Here is a 13,728-nt window from a genome sequence, read left to right as displayed (position 1 = left end):
ATTCTTTTTGCTTTACTCAGGCCCTACCTCGCAAAATTGTATATTGTGCATGCTCATCGACTTAACACGAAAGGGTCTATTTGATCTACCTCTCGTATCACGACCAGGGTTCAATGTTGGTACCATAATGAACAGATTATGTCATGGCTATAGTCAATTATGGTATTGAATAAAAACACATATATTGGGGCGAAGTATAGGCGAATGTCAAATACCAAATAAATTCTATGACGTCATATAAACGTCAAACAGAAACAGTCTGCCATATCATAATAGAAACAATTTATGGTAGGTATAATGTTGTACTAATTCATAAACGGATTGGCTTATATATTCACTATTGTTTGGTATGGAATAATCGAAAATTAAAACCCAATATGTTCGCTAACGCTTGGTATTAAAAAATCAAATGTGAAAACAGAAAAAAAAGTGTATAAACGGTGCCCAACACTACATTACACTCCCTCCATGAATTATTTCTTGAATAGACGATTCAGAAAATGTAATGAAGTTAACAAAATACATAAGACTTGCTACAAATTTCTTTCTTCTAAATTAAGAATAAAAGATAAGGTGCATCTTTGATTGCAAATAGATTGTAGCGCGAGACCTCACAAATCTTTCTTTCAGCAATAGCAGTGGCGCTATCAGTGAGGTTAATTACATAGATTGTCTGTGTCACATATATATAATAAAGAGTGACTTGTATCTAGTCTAAAAATACATGTATATCTAGAAAATGTGTAAGTTACATTTTCCCAATCTGATGTGGTCATGTCTTTCCGTGATTTCTGTTGCATGTTTTTGTATTCTATCCTTGATGTAGTTCTTTTTATATAAGAGTTTAATTTTGCAACAGGGAGATTTTTTTACACATTTCCATCTAAAATTTGGATATTATTAGCGGTTTGTGAAATTAGCCCTATGTTTGTGGTAAGTATCCTGCAGAAAATTCAGGTCCGTGTCTCTAGCAAGAAACTAAGAAAACAACCACATTTACGCATAAAAAACTCGTATTTTTTCTGAACAATAACTCTGAAGATTTCTTTGTTTGAATTATAATATTTGCAACCACTTGGTTTTCTTTACATTCCTCTAAAACACCCATTATTATCTTTAAATGTTTAAGTACATTTCAGTCCGTTCTTTTTTAACTTTTCTGCATAACTTGCAATTGTCTAATAAATAAGAACAAGACATTTAATTCATTTGCTTAAGAAAACTTTGTAATAATTTGAAACCATTGTTCCGCGACTTTGCATGGTGATCGCTTTCAACTTTGTCTATCTGTGTAGCCAAAAACAAAGAGTGCTTCATTCCTTATGTGCATTCGATAAACTTAGAGATATAAAAAACAGATCGGAATAGACCGGACTAGAACAAGTACATGTGTATACGCAAAAACGGCTCTTGTAAGGAGGTAAGCACAATTATCATCGAATTGTAGATATCATACAATTTCACTACTTTCATCTTCGTCAATTTTCGTCTTGTTTCGTCATTACAGTGTAATAAGTGATAACGAATGTTAAAAGAAAGAGTAACATGTGTCTACAAAAAAAATGCATGCTTCGAAAAGGAAAAAATCCATTTCTTGTACCTAAGTAAAGTAAAACTTGTCTAAACTAAACCGAGAACAATTCCAAAACCTGTCAAAACCGAGACCTAAATAATCCTATCACCTGTCCTTAAAATACACTTAAAAATTCCTTCATATTACTTTAAATGTATTTTAGAACAATAAACGGAACACCTGTTAGAACCGAAACCATTTCAAAGTTCAAAAGGGGGTTCGGTTTAGACAAGTTCCACTTTATTACTATCCCATTTGAAAAAAATAATAAATGAGTCCTCGTCGTTTTGATTCTTATTTGTACTTCGTCTGCTTTGCTTTTCTGTGTTATGTTTAAGTACTAAAAATGCGTCTTCTCTCCGAAATTTGTAGGTTATTTGTTTTACAAAAAAATAACCTATTCATTTGCATATACATTTTTGTAGCATGTATCAAGCCATATATGACAGCAAACATTCGAAATATTTATTTCTTTTTCTTTCTAAATTTTTAATTCTATTTTAGTCCTGGTTTGAAAAGTTATAGATAATTCCGATTCCATCATGACTTCCCGTCGGAGCAAGTATACCCCACGTGCTAATGATAGTATAAATTGTGGTAACTGTCGGGAACAACCTGCTGAAATATGGTGCACTCCTTGCAAGCAAGGAGTCTGTTCCGAGTGCAAAACTTATCACCAGAATGTTGGATCTACGAAAAAACACGACGTAATTTCGATTAGGGAGTATCAGAAACTACAAACTCTGGTGACAAGTATGAAGGAATTTTGTGGAATTCACGGTAAAAAATTCAATAACTTTTGCGCAGAGCATAACTGTCCGTGCTGTCCTTTATGTATTTCTACTAAGCACCTGAAGTGCACCGATGTTGCGTCAATCGACGACAATTTTACGGAACTTAAAACTCCTAAAATGTTGACGGAACTAGAACAAAGGGGACACAAACTGCTCATGGATATAGATTCTATAAGGCAAAACCGGCAAGACAATATTAAAAAAATAGAACAACAAAGACAAAAAATTCAAAGAGAAATTACAAATGCAAGAAAAAATATCAACGCCTTTCTAGACAAAATTGAACATGAGACACAAGTAAATCTCACCATAGCCGAAGAAAAGCAAATCACCGAGCTTGATGACGTCATGCTCAAGTTTGACGCGCTCGAGAAAAATATCAAACACGTCAACCAGTACGTTAGTAACATTAAAAACTTTGGTTCCGATACAAAAACGTTTCTTGTGTCGTGCGAAATGGAAACGAGGCTCATGAAAGAAGAACGTTCTTTGCTTAAGCTGTACGAAGATGAACGTCTGAAACATCGGAAACTAGAACTAAAATTAAACCCGATATTGGATGATCTTTACAACGAGGTAAAATCGTTCGGCGATATAGTCGTAAAGAAAAACCCAGTGACTATTACCTCCCCGAGGAATAAATCGAGTAAAGCCAGTAGAAATAACAATACTCGTGAGACCCCAGCGACTCTTACCATCTATGGCGCCAGGAAGCCAACATGTCTGCTCACCCTAAGACGTAGCATTTCTATCCAAAAGGGTACACGCGAAAACTATATCACCGGATGTTCTATACTCCCTTCCGGTAAATTCGTTTTTGTCGATTGTAGTGTTAAACGCCTGATAGTTTGCAACGAAGACGGAAGCCATAACCGTGACATATGGCTACCAAACCAGCCATGGGATCTAGCAGTGATCAGCAAACAACGGGTTGCGGTAACAGTACCATTGGAGCATACCATAATGATCATTGACGTTTCTAACGGGACAACAGTTCGAGAATTCAAACAAGGTAGTCATAATCAGTGTTATGGAATCGATTACGTGGATAGGAAACTTGTAGTCGTATTCCATCGAGACGGAATCCGTTTTATTGACTTAGAGGGGAACAAGCTGGGTGTATTACCACTTAATGTATCAAATGTTTGGTACGTTACCGTAAGTGATGATAAAATTATATACTCTGAATGGAACACTCACACTATTCATTGTTGTGACCTTGAGGGGAAATCTTTATGGAAGTACAAGGATGATAATTTGCGAAATCCAAGGGCTTTAACTACCGATGACGAAGGCCATATTTACGTTACAGGGAGATTGTCTAATACTGTAACCGCAATTTCTCCTGATGGGAAACAAAGTAAAATACTTCTGAGTAAGGCCGATGGACTTGACTGTCCAACAGGAATATTTTTTGAAAGGGCTAAGAAACGTCTTTTGGTGTGTAGTAGTTTCCATGGCACTGTTTCCTATTATGAGGTCTCTAGTCAGGGACAAAAATCGGCGACTTGTTCAATTTCATAGTATCGAACAGGAACATTTTAGTGTTTGGAGATTGTTCATACATATATCTAATAGTTGTTCATTTACCTCGTCTTTCCATTTGCCGATTTTTTTTGGTACCTCATAAACACGCGGATTCCAGTGTGTGAGTATGTGAACGTAACAACACATAATGTTTTAAATATTTATCAACATCAAATCCGTAGACACAACATGGTTTGAAATACGGTAAAAATATAACAATGGATAAATAAACAAATACAAATGTACACGTAAAAACAAGAGGCACGCTGGAATATAAATGGGTCATTAACTCCCCATACATTTGTGGATTGACGGGCGTTTGTACATCAATTGTACGGAACAAATCTCGTAAAATGTCAAGCTCCACGCAGCGGCAGACGTTCGTTTCCTCTCGAAATTCTCGGGAGTTATTCAAATAATACGTTGTTTGACAATCGGATAACGTCGCGTTAAATCATTCACTTATTCCCGACTTAGCAAGATTCTTGAAATTGCTGAGAGAGCTGGCTGCAGCATCTAGAGTGAATTTCGAACGTTTGATGCTGTCCGGAGCTTGGCAAAATTTTAAACGATAAAACGATTCATGAACTATGTAGCTTTTATCAATGGTTCTATAATGTATCTAGAAAAGTGCAAAACATGAAAACCGATAACCAATCAAAATTCTTCATGAATGATTACATGTTAAAATGTTGTTTCCGCCTTATAACCACACAAATCTTCGAAATGAATATTGGCATGTGTGTTAATCAACCATTAGTTCTATTGAAAATTAAATATAAGGAGCGTTCTAAGTAAAACCAATTAAAATAAATTCTACCATTATCATCTTAGCATTAATATATAACAATGGTACTCTAGAAGACTTTTAGTACTTTTGTCAACCATTTTTACTTTCCATGCCCATAGGAGGCATAGTCACAAATCACATCGTTGCTGGTAACAACGATTTTACTCGGAACTCATCTAAGATAAAAAAAAATGTACAAGTTATAGGTTATATTAATCTAGGTAAAAACGCAGATGCATCGGAAGTGACTCCTTTTTAGATTTCGTGAAAAGGTTCACGATGACGTGATAATGTGTCATTGAAAACACCTCTACGCATGTCATTTACACTGTTTGCTCACATGTTGTACACATGTCGGGCGATCTTAAAAATACGTTAGTTAATTCTGGACGGACAGTACGGCTACATTTACCATGTGGGATGTTCTAATGTTTCCCTATTTACATATTTCAAACAGCATGTTTAAAGAAATATTTCTGCCTTAACCAAATAAATAAATATTTCACTTCATTTTGACTAAGGGGACGACCATTTACTTCTGAAGGAGGGTTGGAAGTTTTTGAAAATTAATATTTTGGCCTTGAAGCGTTGAAAATACAATTCAGAAAAGAAATATTGATTTTCTTACCTCAGTCATGATACTGTATACATTGAAATGAACATATATAATCTTGGCCCGCTATGGTTGAAAACATATATTCTGACCCGAAAGAGGTTTCCTCCAGAATCAAATGGTCGTTCCTGAAGTGTGGATTACATTATTCAAATTTATCATATAGATAGCAGTGTTTTATCGAATGTTCCCACTCTCGGACTTTCTCCCGTCAAAACGTCACAACTATGATATCACAGAATTTAAAATTCATGTTGAAAATATCGATAAATCATGAAGAAAATCTGTAAAAGAAGTAGGATAATAAATTGGTTATTAACACTTTCCAGTTATTTATCCTATTAATATCAGTAACCGAGAAAAGATTTCAGGGAAAAAGCTAATGAGTTTATAATCACAGTTACAAAGCCACTGATACGTCCAGTGACCCGATTTATAATATCACAACGATAAATCGGGGCCTAAAGTGATTAAATGACCTTGTATCTTATGCTTGAAGAGACAGAGTCTGACATAGGGGACCATGCTAGGACCAGTGCTGGAAACTCATAAGCTATCACAACTTTACGTAAGTTGTATTATCCTTTGCAAACTAGTCCCGAGACTGAAGTATCATTTTCTTTCCATTATCAATATGACAATTGAGCAATAATGCACCATACCGGAAGTAATACTTAACATTCGACATCGCATGATTCCTCTATCGAATCATTGTACGATGTTTTCTCACGATAAACAAGTTCGTCTGCATTTTTATCAATAAAAATTAAAATGGACCCAGCTGTCATCAAAATGGCGGCTATCCATCCTAAAGCGTATGCCCAACCCATACCCCAGTCTTCGTCCAGTCCAATTGTTTTTGAATTTTCTGCACACTTTACTGGATAAAGAATCAAGCAAACTATTTCTGAAGATGCTGAAAATATAAATAAAAAAAATAATTTAAAAAAATGACAATTTTCTAAGAATCCATGGTTTACAAAACTACCAGCAAAAATACACGTATATCTCATTTGCGCATGCTCCCAGTTTTAGTGGAGTCCGAGTTGCTCATTTACTTTTTTTTACTTTGTATGTATGATTTTAGTTACTTTATGTTCTTTGTTGTGTATATCTGTTTTCCATGTCTGGTCTTTGTCCCTGGATTACATTCTTTTGATTACTATTATAAACTTGGTTCCCTTGATTACTCTTTAAAAAAGGAAGACCTCCAAAAAAACCCTTCCGTGTTAACTGCGAGTTAGTCGATGAACATGTGTGAGATACACATCCGGGAGGAAGAACTTGGGGGGGGAACAAAAGAATTTTCCTCCAGAGAGTGAATATTGAACATGCTCATCGACTACCCCGCAGTTGAAAAAAACTGTGTCTATTTAGGACTTCATAGTAATATCTAGCTTGTTTTCACCAAGTACGAAATTTGTACCATGCGGTAAGTAAATGTTTACTGCATGTTCTAGTTCATACATTTGTGTCTGCCTTAATCTTCGAAGTTAATATCACATCACAATGTCGAATTAACAACAAAACACAACTTTCTTACAAATAAAAAACACAGTTTGTTTATTTCACTTGACATCTGATTTTGAGTTAAGAAAGTCCTCCAGTTTCCATATAGAGTATGTAAGTCTCGTTCTAGTTTCAATTCCTTAACCGGAATTTCCGACGTAGAACGTATTGAAAACCGAAGACCAATCTGCATTTAATTGTTTACTTCCGGGTACTCGAAGCGCTGTATAGCAATGCAAAATCTTCTATTTTATGTTTTTTCTTAATACCTTTATTATGTAGAAATAGATATTTGTCATTTTTTATCGGCATTTATTACACAAAAAGATGTTTTGCCCATTACACTGAACTCAACGCTCTCTAAATGACTTATCTCCATGCTTTTGAATGATAGACTAGGACCTATTCTCGTGAAATCACGGGGTCGCATGACCAGACTTTCATACCCAATTGAAATATTAAAACTCGCATGCATTCAGAAACGCCAACTCTAATTTGCAGATAATAGTAGAGCATATCACCCATACAGTTTCCATTTTCGTGCGTGCGATACAGCATGGGCGGATCAAATGGGATGAAGTACCCTTATGTTCGAAAATTTGTTTTATTAAATCGAAAATCACTATAAATCACCAAAGTGGGTCTTTTCTCAAGCTGGTAAGCGCCCCCTCCCAACCACACACACACACACACACACACACACACACACACACACTTTCCCTGCCTTTGTCTTTGTGAATTTCTGGATCCGTTAATGAATGAAGTTTATATCTCCCTTTCTGCAGTTTTAACTTACCAGCTAGAACTAGAAACACCATTCCAATTATATAGTACTTAATTTTCCGATGGAACAACTTAGTAGTTAGTCCTATTGCTATGACAACTACGGAAAGTGCCGTTAATGCCATTCCAATAACAAATAGTATTCGACAAGCTTCCAACCACTCAGCTACAAAATAAATTATATCATTTTTCATAATGAATTAGGTTCTAGTGCTCATGATGAAAAGCCGTTCCTTTAAAGACGTGTACAGCTGACCTGAATTCGCAATATTAATATGGGTGTTATATTAGTATTCCACATTTCTGACACTTGGGCTAAATTTAAATAATTTACAATTTTTACAAGAAATATCACTATCCGTAACCAATACTATACTCTTTCACGAAGTGCAGTTATATAGATCCATAAAAATATTAATGGAAGTCAAGAAAACTCATTCGTCAAGGAAACATGCAGCTCAAAACCAAAGTGGTAAACAATTACCATACACGATAGATACCATCGATTTCCTTAATTTTTCTTCTTCCGTATACCCCGGACTAGACTTTTATGGGCAACTCAGCAGGTGTTTCTAGAAAAGCAAACGACTCTTACCCTACCGGTGCACCTGGTCCATGCTCCCAGTGTTTGGTGGTGTCCGAGTTGCTTATTTTCTTTTTTTTATTTGTACATGTTACTTTGGTTATGTCATATTTTTTGTTGTGTGACTCTGTTTTCACTGTCTGGTCTTACTTCTTTGATGTCTGTTCGAATCTTGTTTCCCTTGATTACTCTTAGTTCGTATGAGTGACAGAGAGAAGTTTGTTCTAGGTGTCTTCACCCGGTATGACCAAAATGATGTATTACCAATGAAATTCTGGAAGTATCTTGACGTATACGGTTTTTCATCACTGAAATACCTCTAAAAGACTGCGCTACCTACAAATCTTGTTATATGTATAAAGTTTATACTCGCACTCATTAAATAAACAAACTCATATCTTAAACTCGTTTTGTTGCGTTTCATTCAGAAAAGACATGAAAAATACCACTGAAGATTTCTAGTCTATATTTTGATCGGATTTTAAGAGAAATTATATCATATCTCTTACCCGGTGGAGAAATTTTTCGACAAAATATCACAGTATCCCCTTCTTCTTTGTCATAATAACAGGCATCCCACAATCCATTGCGTTGAGAATCTGACATATACCAGCTCGTCGCACCAACCGATAAGCAATTTAGGAAAGCGCCTAATACACCAAACAACATGGCCACAACCTATGGAAAGAGAAAAATACTACATATCTATAAAATTTATTGAATCAGAGAACTAGGTGTTCTCCTCAGAAAGTGAAACCTGAATAAAACGAACTCTGGATTATCCGTAAATTTGTATAAACAAGACAACTTTTAAAGTCCCGTTGTATCAATTTAAATACATTTTGAATTGCTGTAAATCGAACACCTGTATAAAACAAACCCATTTTAAAGTCCAAATGGGTGTTTTGTTGAGACAGATTTTACCAAATTTAAATCTAAGTATCTGTGCGGTTTAGACACGCTTTTCTGTTAACACAAGTTCAAAATGCAAGGATGCCGTTATAAATGGATTTCAGAAGATGTCTGGTTAAGACAGATTAAAGACTTATTCAGGGTTTAATATGTGCTTTTTTACGATATATGTACGGTTTCGTTAATGATTTTTGAATAATTTTAAAAGTACCATAGAAATGTAGTCAGAGGAAAGCCGTCTTAACCGGACAAAATATAAGACAAGAGACATATGACATTTGCAAAGAGTAATTAAGGGAAGGTTATAGCGGTAATCAAAAGAATGTAATCCAGGGACAAAGACCAGACATGGTAAGCAGGCATACACAACAAAACATTAAGTAATTAAAATCATACATACAAAGTAAGAAAAGAAAATAAGCAACACGGACACCACCAAAAACTGGGAGCATGGACCAGGTGCACCGGTAGGGTAAGCGTCCTCTGCTTTTCTGGAAACACCTGCCGAGTTGCTCATAAATAGTCAAGTCGGGGGTAGACGAAAGAGGAAAGGAAAACTATGACCCGTTGAACTAATCAATTTTCATAGCGCATATAGATACACGGTAACGATCCACCAGTTCATGATGACGACCATAAAACTTTTCTAGTGATAACTTCAATCTAATAGCAACATAACTCTGCTCCAGAAGCCTATTTGTTAGAATTCTAGCGCGGTACAAAAAGTCTGCGTAGTCTCGGCAAGCTCTGGCATAACATATGAGTTGTGATATGAACACTCCATACGCAGGTGCTGAAGTTTTGTTTGTTTGTTTTGTGGGGTTTAACGTCCGAGCAGCAATATTTCAGCTATATTCAGACGATGAACATGAAATGGATGATAAAATGAACATGAAATGATGATGAAATGAAAAAGGGATGGGACACACGGACAATGGGATCGACAAATTTTGATTGCCACAGGAAATAGGGAGAGGTGGGTAGGGTCGGGCAATTTAGCCTCCTGTGGCGGAACCCTATGGTTCCTACTCCGGGAGAATACCACAGTAGGGTTCTTTAATGTGCGAAGAACGTGGCATCTTTCCCAACACGGTGCACCACTATGGTTTGCGGTCAGGTTTTCCGTATTATAGCCTGACACCCCCAACATGTAACACGCCAGGGGTACCCCATTCCACCACCTGGGGCACACATCCCAGTGCCCTGTGGGCAGAGCGCCCTAGCCCCCAGATATGGTTCAGAGCACTATTTCGTCGTCTTTTACGGCCAACTTAGCACTGCTGCAGGCCTATTCGGGCTGCAGGTGCTGAAGGGATGTTGCCACAGATGAAAGGAAAGTTGACAATTTTGAATGAAAAGTCATCACGTTTGTCGTAAAGTTTGGTCAATAGTTTTCCTTTCCCATCGATTTCTAAGTGTAGGTCAAGATATGAGGCTGACTTCAATAGAAATCATTCGTTACTACTCAGTGATTTCCACTACACTAAAGACTGAGATGTTCCGATTGGAATAAATGTTAAAAGGATTGTACCAGTATTGCATTGCATATCCCTAAGATGGTGTATGTGGAGGGTATTAAAATATAGTGCGTTTTCTTTTTGCCTTTCTACAAACGAATGTTTTGTCAAAAGATATGAATAATGACTTATAAAACAGAGCAAACATAGCACTGTAAGATGACAAACTTTCTGTTAAAAATATTTACATTATCATAAAAATGTTCCACTGAAAAGGTTGGTTTGATGAGTATAAAACGAAAGTGAAATTAGAGAAAATGGCTATTTACACTTCAAGACTACTTTTCTGTCCCATCTCAACGTACTTTTTTTGCGGGAAATTTTTTTTTTTCGAATATCCTTAGAAATTCTACATAAGTTTTATTGAATCAATTTACATATTTTTCTAAAAAGTCCTAAAAATACGCACTTCACTATAGAAGTCTGTGGGAATATTAATGCAATATTGAGACCTATATTGTGTTATAACGTCATTTTTAACTTGCTAATATGTTTGTATTCATTTGTATTGTGCGTACCTACTGCTTTTTTGACATCAAAGATAAGTCTAAACGTATCTCTAAGAATAATGCCTTACATTGTATACAATTTTTTGATTGTCGGTTCTATAGGAAGCCATTAATTTTTTTTCCGACAAATGGAATACGAAACAAACATCTCCCCCTTTATGAATTAAATTGCATTTTATTTAATTGCTAAAATTGTGTGTTAAAACAGATACCATAAGATAGGAATATTATCCAATATATTATTATATAAATTTGTTTTATTTGATAATATATTTATAAAAAAAACAATTGATATTAAAATTCCTTAATTTTTTTACATGTTTCTTATTAATAAAGAAAACAAAGGGCCCTCCTTTTGTAAATTCCCAATAAAAACACTCTGTATCTGGACGGAGTAAGCCCTTCTGTTAACATTTTAAGTATTGGCATGATTTTGTTTTTGTTTTTTGTTCGTTTTTATAAAGATCCGGCACGGATCCAAGGACGGGTGTGTCGGCCCTACCCCACCCCCCATAAAATTAGGGGAAAATGCATGATAATTTGTTTTTTCATAAGTTCTACCTCAAAAAATTTATTGCCGCGATTCGCTCGGCATTAAATTCTATTAACCCTCCCCCAAACCTGAAATCATTGACCCGCCTCTGAAGACACTGCCATCTTGAAAACGTACATTCATCATGATCAGTAAAGAGCTGACAAATAACAGACCTGACATTAAAAACGACATAACAAATCATTTGGCATAGAATTCTGTAGCTTTGTAAAGGCCAAACGAAACTGAATAAACTGTATCAATTATGTGAACTGGCAAGTCTCCATGAAACGATCTATAACTTGTGAAGTGACTCTACTATTTTCTCTGTAATTGACTGATGCCTTGGGCGCAATCATCTTCAATCAGTATATTATGTAAAACATCATTGTTAACATCTATTGTAAATAGTCCGTTTCATATTATTTCGCCATGTTTTTTTTTTAAGATGAAGTAAATATATACGTTCTTTTTTTATTTTTTGTTTTTTGTTTTTGCTTCTTTTTACCGTTCATTCATGAAATAATTTAGTAAATAGTAGAAAAGATTTATTTCAGTTCATATTTGACAGTTAATATTTAAATCCTGGGAAGTTATTTTCTCTTATCTCTTTTGTATAGTTCTAATTAAAGTTTGTGTGTCAGGTGTTAAAATTATTTGTAGATATAAATCTTCCTTGTCTGATAGTTCCAGTGGGTTGAATTAATCTGAAGAATGGTCCCAAAAATAATAGTTAAATTAAGGTAAAAACGTACTAAAGCACCATCATAATTCATTGTTATAGATCATACACTTATGTATGTCGTACTTCTCCCAGGACTAGAAAAGGTTTCGATAAGGCCGTTGTAGAGGAGAAAAATGTTTGGGTAATTAGTTAATATTTGGAGCACACTTTCTATCTTACCTTAATTGGGCGCACGATGGCAACCTGCTCAATAGAAACTGTTGGTGCCATCGGCGTTTTCTCGTCTTTCTCTTCGAAATCCGCCATTGCGTTTCTAAATTAAATAATTCCCTCTTATTAAATCGAACAAATTCTTTCTCACTTTAACTGCCTCTCACTGACAACGCCAGTAATTAAGACGCTGGGGGTACACCTTAAGATACGGTATTGAAAACAGATGCTTATCGCCGAAGTACAAGCATGCACAACACTTGTAACAAAATAACCGTGTTTGTTTTGCATGTGTGCGATTATCATTAGAAAACGTATGATTGAATAAGCTCGTCTGGGTGTACGTTTATTGCTACCTGGAATGCGTTCTTGTACATGCACCTCTCTATACATGTGTATAATATCAGTCAGGTGTTTATTTTGTATTTTTTTTGTGTGTGTGTTTAAAGTTGACTTTTTACAAAGTGTGTGCGTGTTATGAGATTTAAAATTGTTAGTATGTACAATTAATTCAAAGCTGATTTGAGGAGAAATGTTAATTATATCTTCCACCCACCAGATCAAATATTTCATATACCTATTATTTAAATATACTTACAGTGAAACCTATCTCTTGGACTATGCATGAGTATTCAGTTAGGTAGTTAATAAACTTAAATCGATCGAAAAATTTCAATTTCTTTTTCTTTTTTTTCATTTTTAATCGTATCCCTATTTGTGCATGTTGTGATATCTGTGACCATTAGAGTTTTTTTTTTTTAGTTAAGCTCTTTTTTATTAGAAAATGGATTGTAATGTCGGACATTATAGATGCTGTAAGAACTTCGGAGAGTAATGAATGGAACCAAGATTCGAGAGATAATAAAAAATATATATATATTCAAATGACAAAGACCAGACAAAGAAAACAGACACACACAACAAAGAACATGAAACCATTGATATAACTCACACAAAGAAACAAAAGAAAATGAGCAACGCGGACTCAACTTAAAACTGGGATTATGAACGAGGTGCAGCGGTACAGGGTTATCGTCCTCTGCTTTTCTAGAAACCTCCCCTCCCTCGAATTGCTCATAATATGTCACGACCGGGTTAGACAAAAGAGGAAAGAAAAACTATGAATCGATAAACAAATTGGTATCATAGTGTAGATGGGTTCACCATAACGGTCTACGGATTCATGATGGC

At 35.4% G+C, this 13,728-nt stretch overlaps 2 protein-coding genes across 2 annotated transcripts; one reads left to right on the top strand and one right to left on the bottom strand.

Moving 5' to 3' along the window:
• The first annotated feature begins 1,277 nt into the window (after positions 1–1,277).
• Positions 1,278–3,956, top strand: LOC148602070 (uncharacterized). The gene is made up of 2 exons (XM_088554890.1): positions 1,278–1,420; positions 2,078–3,956. Exon 2 carries the CDS (start codon positions 2,116–2,118, stop codon positions 3,889–3,891), a length of 1,776 nt encoding a protein of 591 aa, XP_088411016.1. The 5' UTR covers positions 1,278–1,420; positions 2,078–2,115; the 3' UTR covers positions 3,892–3,956.
• Positions 3,957–4,040: 84 nt separating this feature from the next.
• LOC148602069 (transmembrane protein 47-like) lies at positions 4,041–12,983 on the bottom strand. Its single transcript, XM_088554892.1, has 4 exons — positions 12,547–12,983; positions 8,682–8,850; positions 7,603–7,755; positions 4,041–6,213 (listed from the first exon to the last, which is right to left on the bottom strand). The coding sequence occupies exons 1-4, from the start codon at positions 12,631–12,633 to the stop codon at positions 5,972–5,974; spliced, it is 651 nt and encodes a 216-aa protein (XP_088411018.1). The 5' UTR covers positions 12,634–12,983; the 3' UTR covers positions 4,041–5,971.
• Positions 12,984–13,728: the final 745 nt, after the last annotated feature.

Source organism: Perna viridis, chromosome 12, assembly GCF_037379345.1.
Source record: "Perna viridis isolate PV_CMFRI_1.1 ecotype Kerala chromosome 12, ASM3737934v1, whole genome shotgun sequence".
In the NCBI taxonomy this organism is placed as follows: Eukaryota; Metazoa; Mollusca; class Bivalvia; order Mytilida; family Mytilidae; genus Perna; species Perna viridis.
This window is presented reverse-complemented; position numbering and strand designations above follow the sequence as displayed.

Coding starts and splice junctions, on each gene's coding strand:
- LOC148602070 (XM_088554890.1), top strand. CDS start 2,116: ATGACTTCCCGTCGGAGCAAGTATACCCCACGTGCTAATGATAGTATA.
- LOC148602069 (XM_088554892.1), bottom strand. CDS start 12,633: ATGGCGGATTTCGAAGAGAAAGACGAGAAAACGCCGATGGCACCAACA. Junction 8,851..12,546: donor CCATCGTGCGCCCAATTAAG/GTAAGATAGAAA, acceptor CTCTTTCCATAG/GTTGTGGCCATGTTGTTTGG. Junction 7,756..8,681: donor TCGAAAAATTTCTCCACCGG/GTAAGAGATATG, acceptor TTTATTTTGTAG/CTGAGTGGTTGGAAGCTTGT.